The sequence below is a fragment of the Otolemur garnettii genome, unplaced genomic scaffold, assembly GCF_000181295.1.
Source record: "Otolemur garnettii isolate 467f Iridium unplaced genomic scaffold, OtoGar3 scaffold00035, whole genome shotgun sequence".
NCBI classification, from domain to species: domain Eukaryota; kingdom Metazoa; phylum Chordata; class Mammalia; order Primates; family Galagidae; genus Otolemur; species Otolemur garnettii.
The window spans coordinates 12,533,540-12,548,296 of NW_003852430.1; the positions used below are offsets into that span (position 1 = coordinate 12,533,540).

The following is a 14,757-nucleotide window of genomic DNA, read 5'->3' on the forward strand; positions in this document are numbered from 1 at the left end:
TAGGAACTTGGGCTTTCTTTCAAGAGGTTCAAAAAGACATGATGTCGTGAATCTCTGGATTTACATTTTGTCCAGCCATTGGTGGATGGGTGACTACGAACTTATTGATGACTGCATCTGACTCTAAAGTTGTCTTTGTAGCATTTCCAGAGGCCTCCAAAAAGGGGTGGGTATAAAGAAGGGGACAGACACTGTCACAGCCTTCCATCTGCTAACTTGGGCTTAGAAGTTTCCGGTGAGATCCATTTCTAGAGACGGCTAATTCTGCAGTTGCTAAAAGCAAGAGGAGAGAGTGGGTAGCATGGGGGTAAGGGCAAGAATAATCTCAGTTGTTCAGCAGAATAGGCCAGGTTGATCCATTAAAATGCAGTCTGGAGGAGTTGTCGTCAGTGAGTATAGAGTTTCAAATTTTCAAGATGAAAAAGTTTTGAGGATCCATTTCCCAACAATATGAATATACTTAGCACTATGGAGTTGTGCACTAAAAATGGTATAATGGTAAATTTTACATTATGGTTTTTATCATAATAAAAAAAAAGACAGTCTAGGAAATAAAAGGAAGTTGTGGGCAAAAGGTGGAGGAGGAATGATGCCACGAGGTGGGAAATTCCTTTATAACAGAATTGAAAGGTGCCAAAGCAATGAGATGAAGGTAAAATTAAAAGCTAAGCAGGGCAGAAAGCTGAAGGCTATGGGAAAAGAGAATTAACAGGAGATGAGCAGGAAGTGCCAATGAAAAAGTGAAAAATCAATGCTGGCCAGTGGGGATTAGACTAGACGAGAAAGAACATGGAATGAAAAATACAAAATTCAAAGGAAAAAAAATGCTTAAGTAGGTCATGGAAGGGAAAGACAATAAAAAAAGGATGACAAAAACAGGGCTCATCGAATCTAGGCACATGGGGTAAGAGAAGACAGAGGAAAGTAAGGAAGGAGCTAAGGAGTTTATTTATTTATTTTAATTGACAGATAGCATCATCTATTTTCATCTTGTACAGCATGACGTTTTGAGGTATATGGACACATGTATATACATATAGTCACTGGCTCACTCTAGCTTGTTAACAAGTCCATTACCTTATACACAGCTGAGTTCTCATTTCTGTGGTGAGAACACTCAATATCCACTCTGTTTACATTGTTCAATAATACATCTATCGTTTTACAGTCACCATACTGTACAATAGATCTCTTGAAATTGATTTCTCCTAGCTACTCGTCAGTATGTATCATTTGACCAACAAATTTTAGAAATGACATCTTCAGACCACAAGGACAAATGCTTGTGGATTTTCATTTGGGTTTGGGTACAGTGGGTTTCCTGGGAGAATGTTTAAAGTTGGTCCCTCCTTACAGTATTTACAAAACATTTTCTGAGATCAAGTTCCCAGACCTCGGCAATGATAACAGTGCCAGTAGAGAATTAAGCTACCCTTGATAATATACATTTATCTCGTCACAATCTATTGGAATAGTCAAGATCTTATCAACACACAAATTTAGAGTCTGATGGCAAATGGATCTCCACATGTGAGTCTGAGTGGATCCTGAACTTCTCCACAATCTTCCACTCAGAGCTTAGTTCCAAGCCACTGCTATGTACGTTCATAGGGTTAATGAAAAGAAGTCTCCATCATTCTACCAGAGACTGCTGAACCAACCCCTCACGGGGCCTGGAGAACCCTGAAATGGGGCAGATGTGCTTCTCCCACACCAAACTGCCAAGCTCTTTCCCTCTGATATATAGAAAATTGAATAATATTTTATGATCATAAAGTTTTCCTTGATTTCTTAATACTTACCCAAGTGTACACCAATCAATAATGCCTCTTCACCTTCACATATAGAGTTTTCATCTTTCTAAACTTGGTTAAATAGTGGTGTTGATAAGAAAAATGTATATTTGAATCATGGTTCTATTTTAGTGTTGAAGTAAGAGGATGAAAAGAATTTTGTTGCTTTCTTTTCAACTTTCCAAACATGAATAATTTTGCAACTTTATTATTTTAAAAATGTAGAATAAGGATTATACTAAAGGAAATTGGATTGCTTTTAATATGGGAATTGTATTTTTTTATGAAATATTTATGTTCAATATTTTGTTTAGTTATTTTCCATGCTGGTAGTATACTTCCTTTTCCATCTAATATATTCTGAAACCAGTGACAGAAAGTGAATTTTAAAAATTTAAACAGTAATTAATCAGTGTCAACATTTTCTAAAGTAGTAAAGTCTCGAGAGGAAAATTAGCTCAGAAATCAGTAACTGATTTGTCACACTGTGGCCACTCAAATGTATTTGGCATTTAATTAATGAAATTAACACAGGAAAAACCCAAATTGAATATAAAAGTCACTTTTCACAAAATATGTAGAATGTTAGAATTAGAGCTTGTATTTATTTGCACTGTGAAAGTCAATAGTGTTATAAATTAGTTCACTCACCCATAGTATTTAAATTTCAAAAGAAGCATTTTCTTAATTAAATTGAATAATAATATGTGTCTTCTACCACAAAGCAAATCTTTTGCTTTGACTCTTTATAGTTTCTTTAGAAACTGTTAGTACTCAGAATAGAAAACAGTGGACAGAAACAGAAAGTCAATTGAGCAAAGTAGAGAATTATATTGAGTAGTATATTTACTGTTCCTGGTTAAATTACAGTTCTACAATCTAGCCAGGGTTTCTCAACTATCCAGGGAGCGCAATAAATCTTTGTTGTGGGGGGTGTGTTGGGTGCCTTTTTTGAATGTTTAGCAGCACTGATGCTGTCTACCCACTCAGTACCAGAAGCTCTCCTCTTTCCTCAAGTCAGGACAAAAAAAAAATTTCCTGACATTCCCAGATGGAGGAGCCAACATTATTCCTGCTTGAGAACTACTGTTGTAATTTTTATGTGTTCTAATCCTATAGAAGTTTATGTAGAATAAGGAATACTTTTAGATTTTTTTGTAAATGTCACAGTTGTCATATTCATTTTGATCTTAAGAAAAAAAAGAAACCTGTCCCTTAAAAGAGCTATTTTATATACAGCCCAGTCTAAATCATAAGAGAATTTATATGCTTGTATATCCTTCATTTTCTTTCTAGTTAGCACAAAAATATATACATATATATAGCTAGGAAGAAAATAATTTAGGTGGTTGAGGCAGATTCATATTTAATGGTTTTATTAGGTTCTTTTAAAATGAGCTAGATCATTTACAGATTTTCATGTTTTACTGCAAAATAAAAAATAACAGTTTTCCATTCAAATAAAAATGTCTAATCTTTAACATTAATCTTATGAATAGCGTCTATAAACATTAAAAGGTATGTGTTATCATTTCCTACTAATTCAATAGTATCTAAAATAACATTGTTAATGATTTGTATTCTTTTCAAATGAATAAAAGTACTTTATCTTTTTAAAAATGATCAGATAAGTCGTGAAATCTTATCACGTAACCATGAGAACTGTTAAAAAGAATTAAGTAACATTAATTTTCTGAGGATTCCAGGTTCATAGTTTAACAAAGCCATCAAGGTTAATCAACATATTTTGTAATTTATGAGGAAAAATCTGCCAATTTCACAGCTTCTTTTTTCCTGGAATTGTGCAAAGCATGTAGAGTGGTATAATTTGATAGAAGAGAAGAGGAACAGAAGCAGCAGTGTGAATATCATATAGCATCATTAACACTTTATATAGAAATAGGGGAAATTTGTTTTTAAATGGAGTAATTTTGGTAATTGGAAAGAAATGCAAAAATATTATAAACAAATCCATTTATATACCAAAATATGTTTATGTAAATTACTTTTTAAATTTCCCAATATAATTATATATGTATATAATAGTCTTCTTAGGACTAAACACAGACATTTTGTTCATATATTAATGAATACAAATGAGCCTTGGTTTCTCAAACTTTTCATGACAAAAATGAAAACATTTTACTTTCTCTCACTCTCTTATGACTTTTCAACCTATTATTTTAAAATATATATTTCCCAGAAAGTCTCACAGAATCTTAACACCCTTTTCATTGATTATTACTCAAATTTGACTCCTTTTTTCACTATTGGACCACAGTTTCACAATCAGATGAGGCAACTTCGATACATAAATGGAAGAGAAGTGGTTACCTCAGAATTAAGGTATCATGTATGTGTTTTTCAAATAACAACTTAGCATATACATGAAGAAGATTCTAGAAATACTGTATTTACTTGTATAAGTCCTCTGCTGCTTTACGTGGACTTCTGCCTAGTCCTACCAATGTTGAAGAGAAAATGAACATCTTTTTTTGTTATATTCTGCTATAAATTTCTCTGCCTTTATTCATCCCAGGAGTTCTGAACCTGGAACATCTCAGAGCACAGTAAACCCAGAGATTCATCATCAAGACAGGAACTTTTGAACTAAGGAGCATGCTTTGCTGGCTTCATTTTATTTGCATTACTCATTGAATACTATGAGTATTATTCAGTATTATTATGAAGGACCACAATTTATGTTATTATTTCTGATCAAGTTTGAATTCATTATAATGGTATTTTTGACAGATTGACATATCTATAGTTATGTTAGGCATAATCTTAATTAGATCATTGTTTCTGTTAGAAATTTATGTTAATTAGAAGGATTTCCATCTGTGTCAAGTTGTTGGAGGAAGAAAAGCATCTTCTGGTTTTATGGTCATTAGAAAGAGATTTTCATATTTACCACTCATTTGGAAGAAAGTAGGATCTTATACAAGCCGATATAGTATTTGAATTTTTTTCTTATTCAAAATCTGGTGACTTTGACCTCAAATTTTTAAAAGGACAATACATAGTTATATTCTAAAATGTGTTGTTAAAAACCTGTTTAAAAATATAGATTAATTTTCAGGTTTTTCTTTTCAGATACTATAAAAGTCTTTAATCCTGAACCTTTACAAGTGTTAGAAATATTAAGTTGACCCTTAGCTTTTTAAAGACAAATTTAACTCCAGAAATCATTTTAGTTACAAGAAAGTTAATTCTCTACCCTATTGGTTCATAGTACTTTGACTTAAAAATAATTCATGACTACTTAACCATGAAGAAACGAGGTTCATTTTTATTAAACATAATGAGAAGTCTCTAGTTTATGACATGAATAATTGTTCACAGACAGGAAAAAGCACATATTTTTCCTTTAGTGAATTTTTATTTAGCTTTTACATTTTACAGAAAGTAAGAAAATAATCTCTACTGAGCTTTTGAAATATTCTCATATTTATTTGATGAGTTTTGTTTCTTAACTATAAAGAAAAATATTTTTGACTCTACCTCTTTGCTTTTGTTGTTGAAGCTTCTTTGCTTTATTACAGTACATGGAGTTTGGGAGGAATGGTCACCATGGAGTTTATGTTCATTTACATGTGGTCGAGGCCAAAGAACAAGAACAAGGTCGTGCACCCCTCCTCAGTATGGAGGAAGGCCGTGTGAAGGACCTGAAACCCATCATAAGCCTTGTAATATTGCTCTCTGCCCAGGTGAGCCCACTCTGCATTCCGTGAACTTTGCATTTATGTACATCACGTATGATCTTTAGTGTTCATAGGAAATACTGACGACAGCTTTCAGTTGGTTACATTGGAAAATATACCCTGTGGTTGTTTCTTGCCTAAATCTGAGTATTTTCCTTGATTCCATCATACATAGTGGTGTGTAATATTTCCTTGGGTGAGTATCAATCAGTGCTCACATTTATTGGCTTTCTATAAATGTAGATATTAAAGTTTTCCCTTAAGATTTTTATCTGCACTTAGTTTCTCCTCCTGAGAAAATTACAAGGAGTCCTAAAGACTGGACAGGATTATTGCCTTTGTACTGAAAGTAGATAGACTTGATTTAGAGGTAGTCATCCTAATGTTATTCCTTCACACTAATTTAATTAAGGAGTTGGAATGTACCACTCGTCATGAATAAAATTGACAGATATGTATTAGAAAATCAGACTTCCTACATCTATTGCTAGATGGATAACATGGTTAGGTCATAAATGATATATAATACTTAGTGATTATGAAGACTGTATACTCTGGTCTTAGTGTCTGTTCATGTTATCTTAATATTTTCCTTCCTTTAAAATGTTTCAATTCTATTTTATCTATCTTTGATAACTAATTTCTCCCATTAAGCCAGGGAAATGTCTTCATAATGTTATTATTTGGTTTAAGAAAATACTTCCAAAATAAATATGAAACTCTGTTAATGAGATCACTAATATTCTGCCTTATTTCTTCTCCTTATTTCTGTAAACATACAGGCAGAGATAGACACATACATACATATTTATACCATGCCTTTTCATCAAAGATTTGGAAAATTATAGACAAATTTTGTATTCATTTTATATTTTTAAGTGCTAAAAGGTTTCAATTATAGAGAATCAAATGTAGTTCAATCTTATTTGCTCATGTGCTAAGAAACAGATAATATAAGGAAATAAAAAATAATATATGACTACATTGAATCTTTTTTAATATATTGGTTTTTTATTACTCCTTTTACCTAACTTTATCCCCATAAATACAAAAATTAAAATGGCACTGGGTCTACTAAAGGGCTGCAAACCAAGTTTCTCATAGCCCATACCTTACATGAACTTTTCTAGGGGTAAAATACTAGGACGTCAGTAGATAGGAAACCATATTGTTACAATTCAGAAGTCAAAACTCATTTTCCTAAATTGATATAGTCATGGGGGCTTTCTCAATCGAGTAGTAAACACTTGTGTTTCCAAGCGAATTGGTTTTAAATGTTATTATACTATCATTATAATTTAAGAGCAATAGAACTTTTGTTTTTGGACTGTGTTTGTATTATTTGTAAATCGGGCTACCTCTTGTCCCTTCATAAGTGAGTATTGGGGGACCAACCTTGAGTACTTAAATATGTTGTGTTATTTCTGAATCCTGTTATTTCTTTTCTTGAATTTAGTTGCATTAGAAAAGATGTAAAATTGGAATTAATACTGTATCCCAATTCACTTACTATTTGAAAGGGAACTCTAATAACCATGATTTGAAAATGGTTTCATATACTTCTCTAAATTTGATCATTATGATTTTAGAATATGAGATTTATGTGATGTAAACAGTTGGACTTCTCCTTAGAACTCATCGTCTGACAGCCAAACTCATCCATGTTCACTAAATATAAAAGCATCATCATGTATCAGCTAGAGAGAAGACACTACTGAGAAGAATATGTAGTTCCTAATCACAAAAAGTTTACAGGACGGTGCTTGTGGCTCAAAAGGGTAGAGCGCCGGCCCCATATGCTGGAGGTGGTGGGTTCAAACCCAGCCTCGGCCAAAAACTGCAAAAAAAAAAAAAATTACAATATATTAAGAAAATTCAGACATAAACTCATGAAAAATTAGCAGTTCTGAAAAAGGCGTAGAAATACTCTAATCTCAATGAAAGGTGATAATTAAAGGACTCTGGTTTCAACAGACATTTCTTCTAACCATCCTCCCTGAGATTCATAAGAAATTATTGAGGGGATAAAACTATGATAGGTGTTAATCAGTTGTGAAGAATGGAGATCAACATCTATAGAAGTTCCCCTTGGTTACACTAGTGTATTAACCAACATATGATGACGAGGGTTGCAAACCACTATGATGAATTAGACTCTATGTAAGGATGATTATATATACATTGTTCTCATCAAATAATGAAGTATTTTTTGCAGAGTTTGATATGGACATATAAATAGTTATTATCTTATCAGATACTTTGCTTAGTCAGTGTCCCGCATTTCTACTTCTTTTGAGGGATTCACATAGGAGAGAAGAAGATCGGGAAACAGCATTTTTGGTATTTCCTAGTTTGAGTTATTTGTTCAAATTGGTCTGCCATGCCTGAGAGCACTGGCTGATTTTGCTGAGGGAGCTGGGCAGGAGGCATGGAGCAACAAAGGGAATGCATTATTATTTACTGACTGGCTATAAACATCATGTGACCTCATTTTCTTCTTTTTGCCAACTATACTAACAGGTAAAATACTGTGGAGGTGTGTGTGTGTGTGTTCATTTAGAAGTCCTTGTGGTCTGTTTTTCCATCTTACCAAATGTAAAGCTTTTTGCAGTCCAGCCTATGTTTTCTATTTTCTCTGGATTTTCATTGCTGTCACTAATTGAGCATTGAGTTTGTAACACTATTAATAATGGAAGTATTTGAGGACAAGGAACTTCTCTTCAACTTCCTGTTTATGTCTTCCTCCAACTTTGTACCTGGTGGTATCTATCCAACAGTTGCTACTGAAAAGACTTTTTGACATACACAATCCAAATTTCCGAAATTTATCCCAAGATTTTAAAGGACATTTCCTATGTCTGTTTGATTATACATTAGTGTGGTGTAGTGGCAAGACCACATCTCAGACTTTTGCAAGAGAACACAGATGTCGAAATTTAGACTTTGACCTTTTCAAGTAACTATGTCACTCTTGTGATCCTTGGTTTCTTCATCTGTAAAATGATACCAACTTCACAATGCCATTAAGAGAACTAGATGAGATGCTGAAAGGTAGAGAACCTGGTAAGGAGCAACGAGGGAAGTCTTAGCATTATTAAGTCACACCTTCCAACCAAAGTCTGTCAGGCTCATACCTGTAATGCACAAAGTTGAGTTCTTTACTCTTCCCAGGGAAGAAAAACCAACATAAGGAGCTATGGGGCATCTCAGTAAGAGGGTGTTAGAAAAACTTATTAAGAAATTTGGGCTTGTGATAGTTGATTAGGGGGAGGATTTAATGCTGTTAGGAAGGAATAAAACTTCTGGATTTTGTTCTGGATTGGATGCTCTTAGGAAGGAATAAAAATGTTGTATCTGGATATCTCAAGTTATCTAAGTGAATGGAAAACTAGCTATAATTGGAAAAAAAATAGCAGTCACTCATATTAGCTGAGAAAGAAGAATGTTGGGTACTTTGAGGGTTGCACTGTGAGCTTGTTCTTATCTCTGAAGTGACTTTGTCTACATTAATGTTTACTGTAATGGTTTAGGGCCAGCAGGAGATAACACAGCCTGACTGTGAGCGTGAGGCAGGCTGTTGATGGCACAGAGGTTTCGCAGTGTGTGTAGGACCAGTTCTGACGTTCCTTATGATGACTCCTCTGCTAGAGTGATTTGATCACTTTAGAAATCTCTGTCCTTAATGGTTTCATTTTTATTAATATTTAACTGGGGAAAAGTGTCAAACATAATGGAACGTTTACATTTTTCTAGTAGGGTTTTTCAGAAAATTATATAGATATATATCCCCAAATTAAAATTTATATTATGTTTTCCAAAATTGAACGTTTCAGAGAACATAAAAGCTTAAGTTCTAAAGTCTCAAGTTTTGTGCTAATTTCCTTTATAGTCTTTTACTTTATGGTGATAATTTTATTCCTACAGTTGGTAGTTGAAGACTGGAGGAGCCAATGATTTAAGTTTATTTCTCATTTTCTCCAGTTTGCCATTTCTTAATCTGATAAGCATACAGTAAAGTGCAAATAACATAAAGGACAGGGATAAATAGTAATTGCGTGAAAGATTAAAGACTAAAATAAATAAAAGATCTATTGGGATATCTTTTTTTATTTATATACTGGGTTATGTAAAAATGAATTTCATTACATGATTCAGTGGCAAACAGAGTAGTCTAGAATTCAGGAGATATAGATTAAGGCTTGGTCCTAATACTTAATTAAGAAACTTTACTTAGGCAACTTATCTTCTCTTTCCCTCAATTGTCTCATTTACAAAATGCAGCCAGTATTCATTATCCTTCCATGTCATGGGATATGATTACTATTAGGTGGAAGTACCTTGGAAGGTATAAATCTTGATATAAAGGGGAGGATATTTATTATGATTTATATGAAGATATTACTTTAAAATCAAGGGGTTTCAGGAAAAATAGGTCAAATAAACTAAGGATATTGTGATAAATTTTCAGTTTTACATCCCTAATTGTAGACTCTAAGAGATTTGTCTCTTGGGTTTGACATAGGGACAAGTACTTACATATAGGTTGGGGTCAGTCTGTAAGGCTGAGCAGTTTTAAAGCTGGTCATCCTCATTTAAGAAATAGTATTCCTAGGCCGGGTACAATGGCTCATGCCTGTAATCCTAGCACTCTAGGAGGCAGAGGCAGGTGGATTGCTTGAACTCACAAGTTCAAGACCAGCCTGAGCTATTGCAAGACACCCCCCCACCCCGCCCTGTTACTAAAAAAAATAAAATAAAATAGAAAACTGAGACAAAAAAATAAAATAAAATAGAAAACTGAGACAAGAGGATTGCTTGAGCTCACAAGTTCAAGACCAGCCTGAGCTATTGCAAGACACCCCCCACCGTCTCTACTAAAAAAAATAAAATAAAATAGAAAACTGAGACAAGAGGACACACACCCCCACCCCACCCTGTCTCTACTAAATAAAATAAAATAAAATAAAATAGAAAACTGAGACAAGAGTTGGAGGTTACTGTGGTTTGTTACGCCATGACAGTCTACCCAGGGTGAGAGCTTGAGACTCTCCAAAACAAAATAAAAGAAACAGCATTCCTGTGAACTCAGAGACCCCTACAGGAATGTGGTCAGGTTGTAGTTTCCAGATCCATTTGCATACTCTTACAACACTAAAAAGAGAGAATCCCTCACCAGTAAGACCTCAGAAGCACAACTGCACCCAAATATTTCTATTTTCCACAGCAAGACGCTTAAATCTCTTGCAAACCTAAAATTTTGTTTCTCAGTGCCTTTGAGAGCTGAGCCAGAGGTCCCTCTGTCTAGTGAAGATGGGAAGTGGGAAAATGCTAAACATTTGTCAGAACTTGGGTCAAAGGTCCCTGATTGTGTTGGTAGGAAGATACTAAGATTTGAAACTCAAATGCTGGCTCATTCACCTATGCTTAAATTAATTTCAACTTTATCTTCTTAACTTTCTAATCTGTTGCATGGCGATTGTATTTGTCTTGTGTCAGCTTAGATTTTGAACATTATTCCAATGTTCATTTAGTTCGTAGCTTGAAAGATTTTTAAAATTAATTGTGTCTGTATTAATCTTGCCCTGCTTATTCTTACTTCTTAATAGTTTTCTCATTTAAACTTTAACTTGTTTACCATGTTTTTTTCTTCTTCTTAGCCTTACCATAATCATTTGCTTGTATTTTTAATTCAAATTGTTAAAGATGATATTGCATTTGATTTTTTTCTCCTTTGTTGTTTATTTTCATCTTTATTTTTTATTTTTACATATACATGTGTTTACTAGGTTTCCACTTTTTGCCTTTACAAAATTAAAAAGGCTTAAAATTTAACAACAATAACAATGTTTAAGATAAGGACTAGAAACAAAAACCTTGTAAAGAATGAATGAAGATAAATATATTCAGAAAAGAAATCAGAAGATTGCTGCAATAAAGTATTAAGCAATAATAATAATAGTAATGCAAAGAAAGTAACATTTGCATTGTCAAATAAAAGTATATCTATATAGAATGTTTTGACTCTGAGGTTCAGTATGGAGTCATCAATTAACTTCTTATTATTGTTTTTTATAAGAAGAAGAAGTTAATTGTTGTTGTTTATTTTTAAATGACAAGTAGGAGACATAGATTTTTGCTCTTCAGTATATGCCCAAAGCCAGAGAGTAGACTCTGATATATTTCAGTCTTATATCCTGAGTCTTTCTAGACCCTTAGATAACTCCCAACTCAATGCAAATTTGAACTCTCTAACTTTGCCATCAATAACTGAAATAACTTCAAAACCAGGGCTCAGAATTTTTCTCCCTTCAATGCTTCCTTATGTGAGACTTAATCAATCCGTAATATTCATCCCATAGAAGGTGCCAAATGAGAATTTTAATTATTAAAATATTCAGAACCTTATGGACCAGCGCATGATCTAATTTGTGGTTATTGTTATCTAACCTATTCTACATTGTCAGCAATTATTGGTCAACATGTGAAAATCACCTGATAAACAATCCTTTTATTAAAAAATGCCACAAAATTTAATCTGGCCACTGTATGAAGACAATTTTTCTCCTAGTGAGCCTGCAAAATTATATTTATGCAGCAAGAAGTTCGTATAACAAAGTAAAGCCCAGGAATGTAATAATTTAAACTTTTTGTCATTTTAACTCTTCTGATTCTGTACAATCTGGTTGTTTGTTACACTGCTAAAGTGAAACTTTAATTGTGCCCAATGTGACATTTACGTATTAAGGAAGCACATTATACAGTGGTAACACAGGCTGGTCTCCCAGCTTCAAAACGTATCCTTACTGTTCGGGATTTTTAGTCACCTTTGTAGAATCACTCATCAAGTAATAGCTACTTGGAGCTTCTAAATTTAAAACTAATGTTAAAAAATAAAAAGAAATACGACTGCTAGTGCTTATGATGGAAATGAAGACAGGTTGAAAAGGCCCAAGAAAGTATTGATCCCAATGTGGCTACGTATTATAGAAGACGTGTATTCTGTTATAGTGTTCACTAATGCATGAATAATTAAAACAAAAACGAGGGGAGGGGATTGCATTCCAAATAAATCTGGGGGGGCAACATTTTAAACAAAGTTCCTTTAATACAGTACTCCTTGAATCATGTCCAAAATGGCAATCCAAATTCAACATCATAAAAATGTAAATTTTGCTGTTAGGGCTGTACATGCACAGGTCTCTTTGGATACTAGACTAACATAGTTCAATAAAAGGATCCACTTTTTGCCCATTTGATTAAGAAAAACCCCCCAAAACCAACCTTGACTCTCTATTTTTTATCCCCTGCCACGAACCTGCCAACTCTACATGCGGAAAGTATCACATATGCACCCACCTCTTTCTGTGCCCACTGCTGCCACCATCAGTTCTGTCTCGTCTAGGATCATATTTCCCAGTATCCATTCTTGCCCCATCCTGTCCATTCTACACACAGCAGTAAAATTACATTTTAGGATGTAAATTGTATCTTATCACTTCTCTACTTAAAAATCCCCCATACCTTTGGATCTCCCCTGCTCACGTGGCGTACAGGGCCCCATGAGATCTGGCTGGTAGGTGCTGTCTGAATCCATCTTCTGCCACCTTCCATGATCCCACCAGCTCCAGCCTTCTATCTGTTCCTGAACACAGCGCTTTCTTGATCTCAAGACTTTGAATTTCCGTGGGGCATTCTGCACATGGTCACATCATTGACTCTTTCTGGTGCTTCTGACTCAGCTCAGTGTCATCTTTTCAGAGAGGCCTGGTCGAGCATTCCCTCTTTTCACATTGTCTTCCTAACACGTGCACCTGAAACTCTCTTGTTTGTTTATTCATCCGTTTACTTGTGCGTCTGTTTCCACCACAGCCCCCCAGACTCTGACACGAAAGCTAAGCTTAGTCATCTTTCTCAACACACTTCCACCAGGTCCTAGTGGAGCGAGGCCAGTCACAGACTAAACCCTCTCCACAGCCTGATTCCTGAGTGCATTAGGAAATGCTAAGAGGGGCTCTGGAACATTTACATTTTCCCAACTTATCATGGAACGCTTTTCTGAAAGAACACCAAGATGTGAATCATATTTCAGTAGGCACGCAGCTTTAGAAAGAAAGCTTTAAGGTATTTTCACATCCATACGTTTCCAAAGACCCTGAGAGGCCGTTATTAGTAACGCTGGAAGTCAGCCCTCCCGTGGGAGCAGAGGCCCTGTTTGTCTCCACCGCCTCATGCTAACCGTGGGGAGGAGCCCGCATGCAGGGTTGAGGGAGAACCAGCTTCCTTCCCACAGCAGTTCCCAGCTAAACAAATAAAAAGAAAGATGGCATCCCTTCACTTCCTGGAGAACCTCGATGAGTGGTTATAAAAAAAGAAGTATAGATATACCATATGATAAATGCCTATTTTTAATTTTCTCAGCATTTATCCCTAAAAGATAATGCATACATTCTGTTTGAAAATGCTTAAATGTCCAGAACAGAACTCTTAATGTTCACCTCCCCCAAACCTCCCTGTCTTCCATCTGCTCTCATTCAGTGAGATGACATTGTAACTTCCTGAGAGGTTTGGGGGCTAATATCCCTATAATTATATATACATACACACACACACACACATATATATATGTGTATATATATATATATATTTAATGATGTTTTAAAAAATTCTAGAATATGAAACTAAAAAGAGAAAAAAAATAAAAGAATGTCATATTAGGCCTGAAAATAAATTCTTTCATATATATATATTATATCTTCTAGTCCTTTAAATTAAATTCATATGTCCCTCTCCTTCTGACTTCTCGATTCCCTGTTTTCTCAATGACTTGAAATACAAAAAATACAAAAAATACATCATCAATGTCATTTTTTTTCCCTGGACTTTATAAACATAACCATTCACGCTGAAAATGTTTTCTTAGTGTATTTCATAGCGGGCAGTACTGTTGAACCTCAGGTTTCTAATAATTATCCCTCTCTTGAATGTTGGCCATAACACAGAATATGTAGATTGTCAACAAGGAATGAGCGCCTAATATTACAAATATGTGAATTTAAAATCTTAATTTTTCTTTGTTACTGGTGGTGACGGACAGTCTTCTTTTAGTGAAAGGTTCATGAGCAAATCCAACATCTACATTCTCCTTCTTCCTAATATCTTTTGAGCAAGAGCTTTTCTTGTTCCTTCTGCTAAATTTCTTCTCTCTGATTTCTACGTTGGACTTCCTCATTCCTGACTCCACATCCTTTTAGCTAGAAAGG

At 34.5% G+C, this 14,757-nt stretch overlaps 1 protein-coding gene across 2 annotated transcripts in view; it reads left to right on the forward strand.

Moving 5' to 3' along the window:
* The window catches only part of ADGRB3 (adhesion G protein-coupled receptor B3), a 734,763-nt gene that overhangs the window by 288,170 nt on the left and 431,836 nt on the right, over window positions 1-14,757 (forward strand). For both annotated transcript variants that reach the window (XM_003789674.1, XM_003789673.2), the window contains one exon: window positions 5,339-5,503. In XM_003789674.1, coding sequence (XP_003789722.1) covers window positions 5,339-5,503 — 165 coding nt within the window. The remainder of the gene's footprint in view (window positions 1-5,338; window positions 5,504-14,757) is intronic.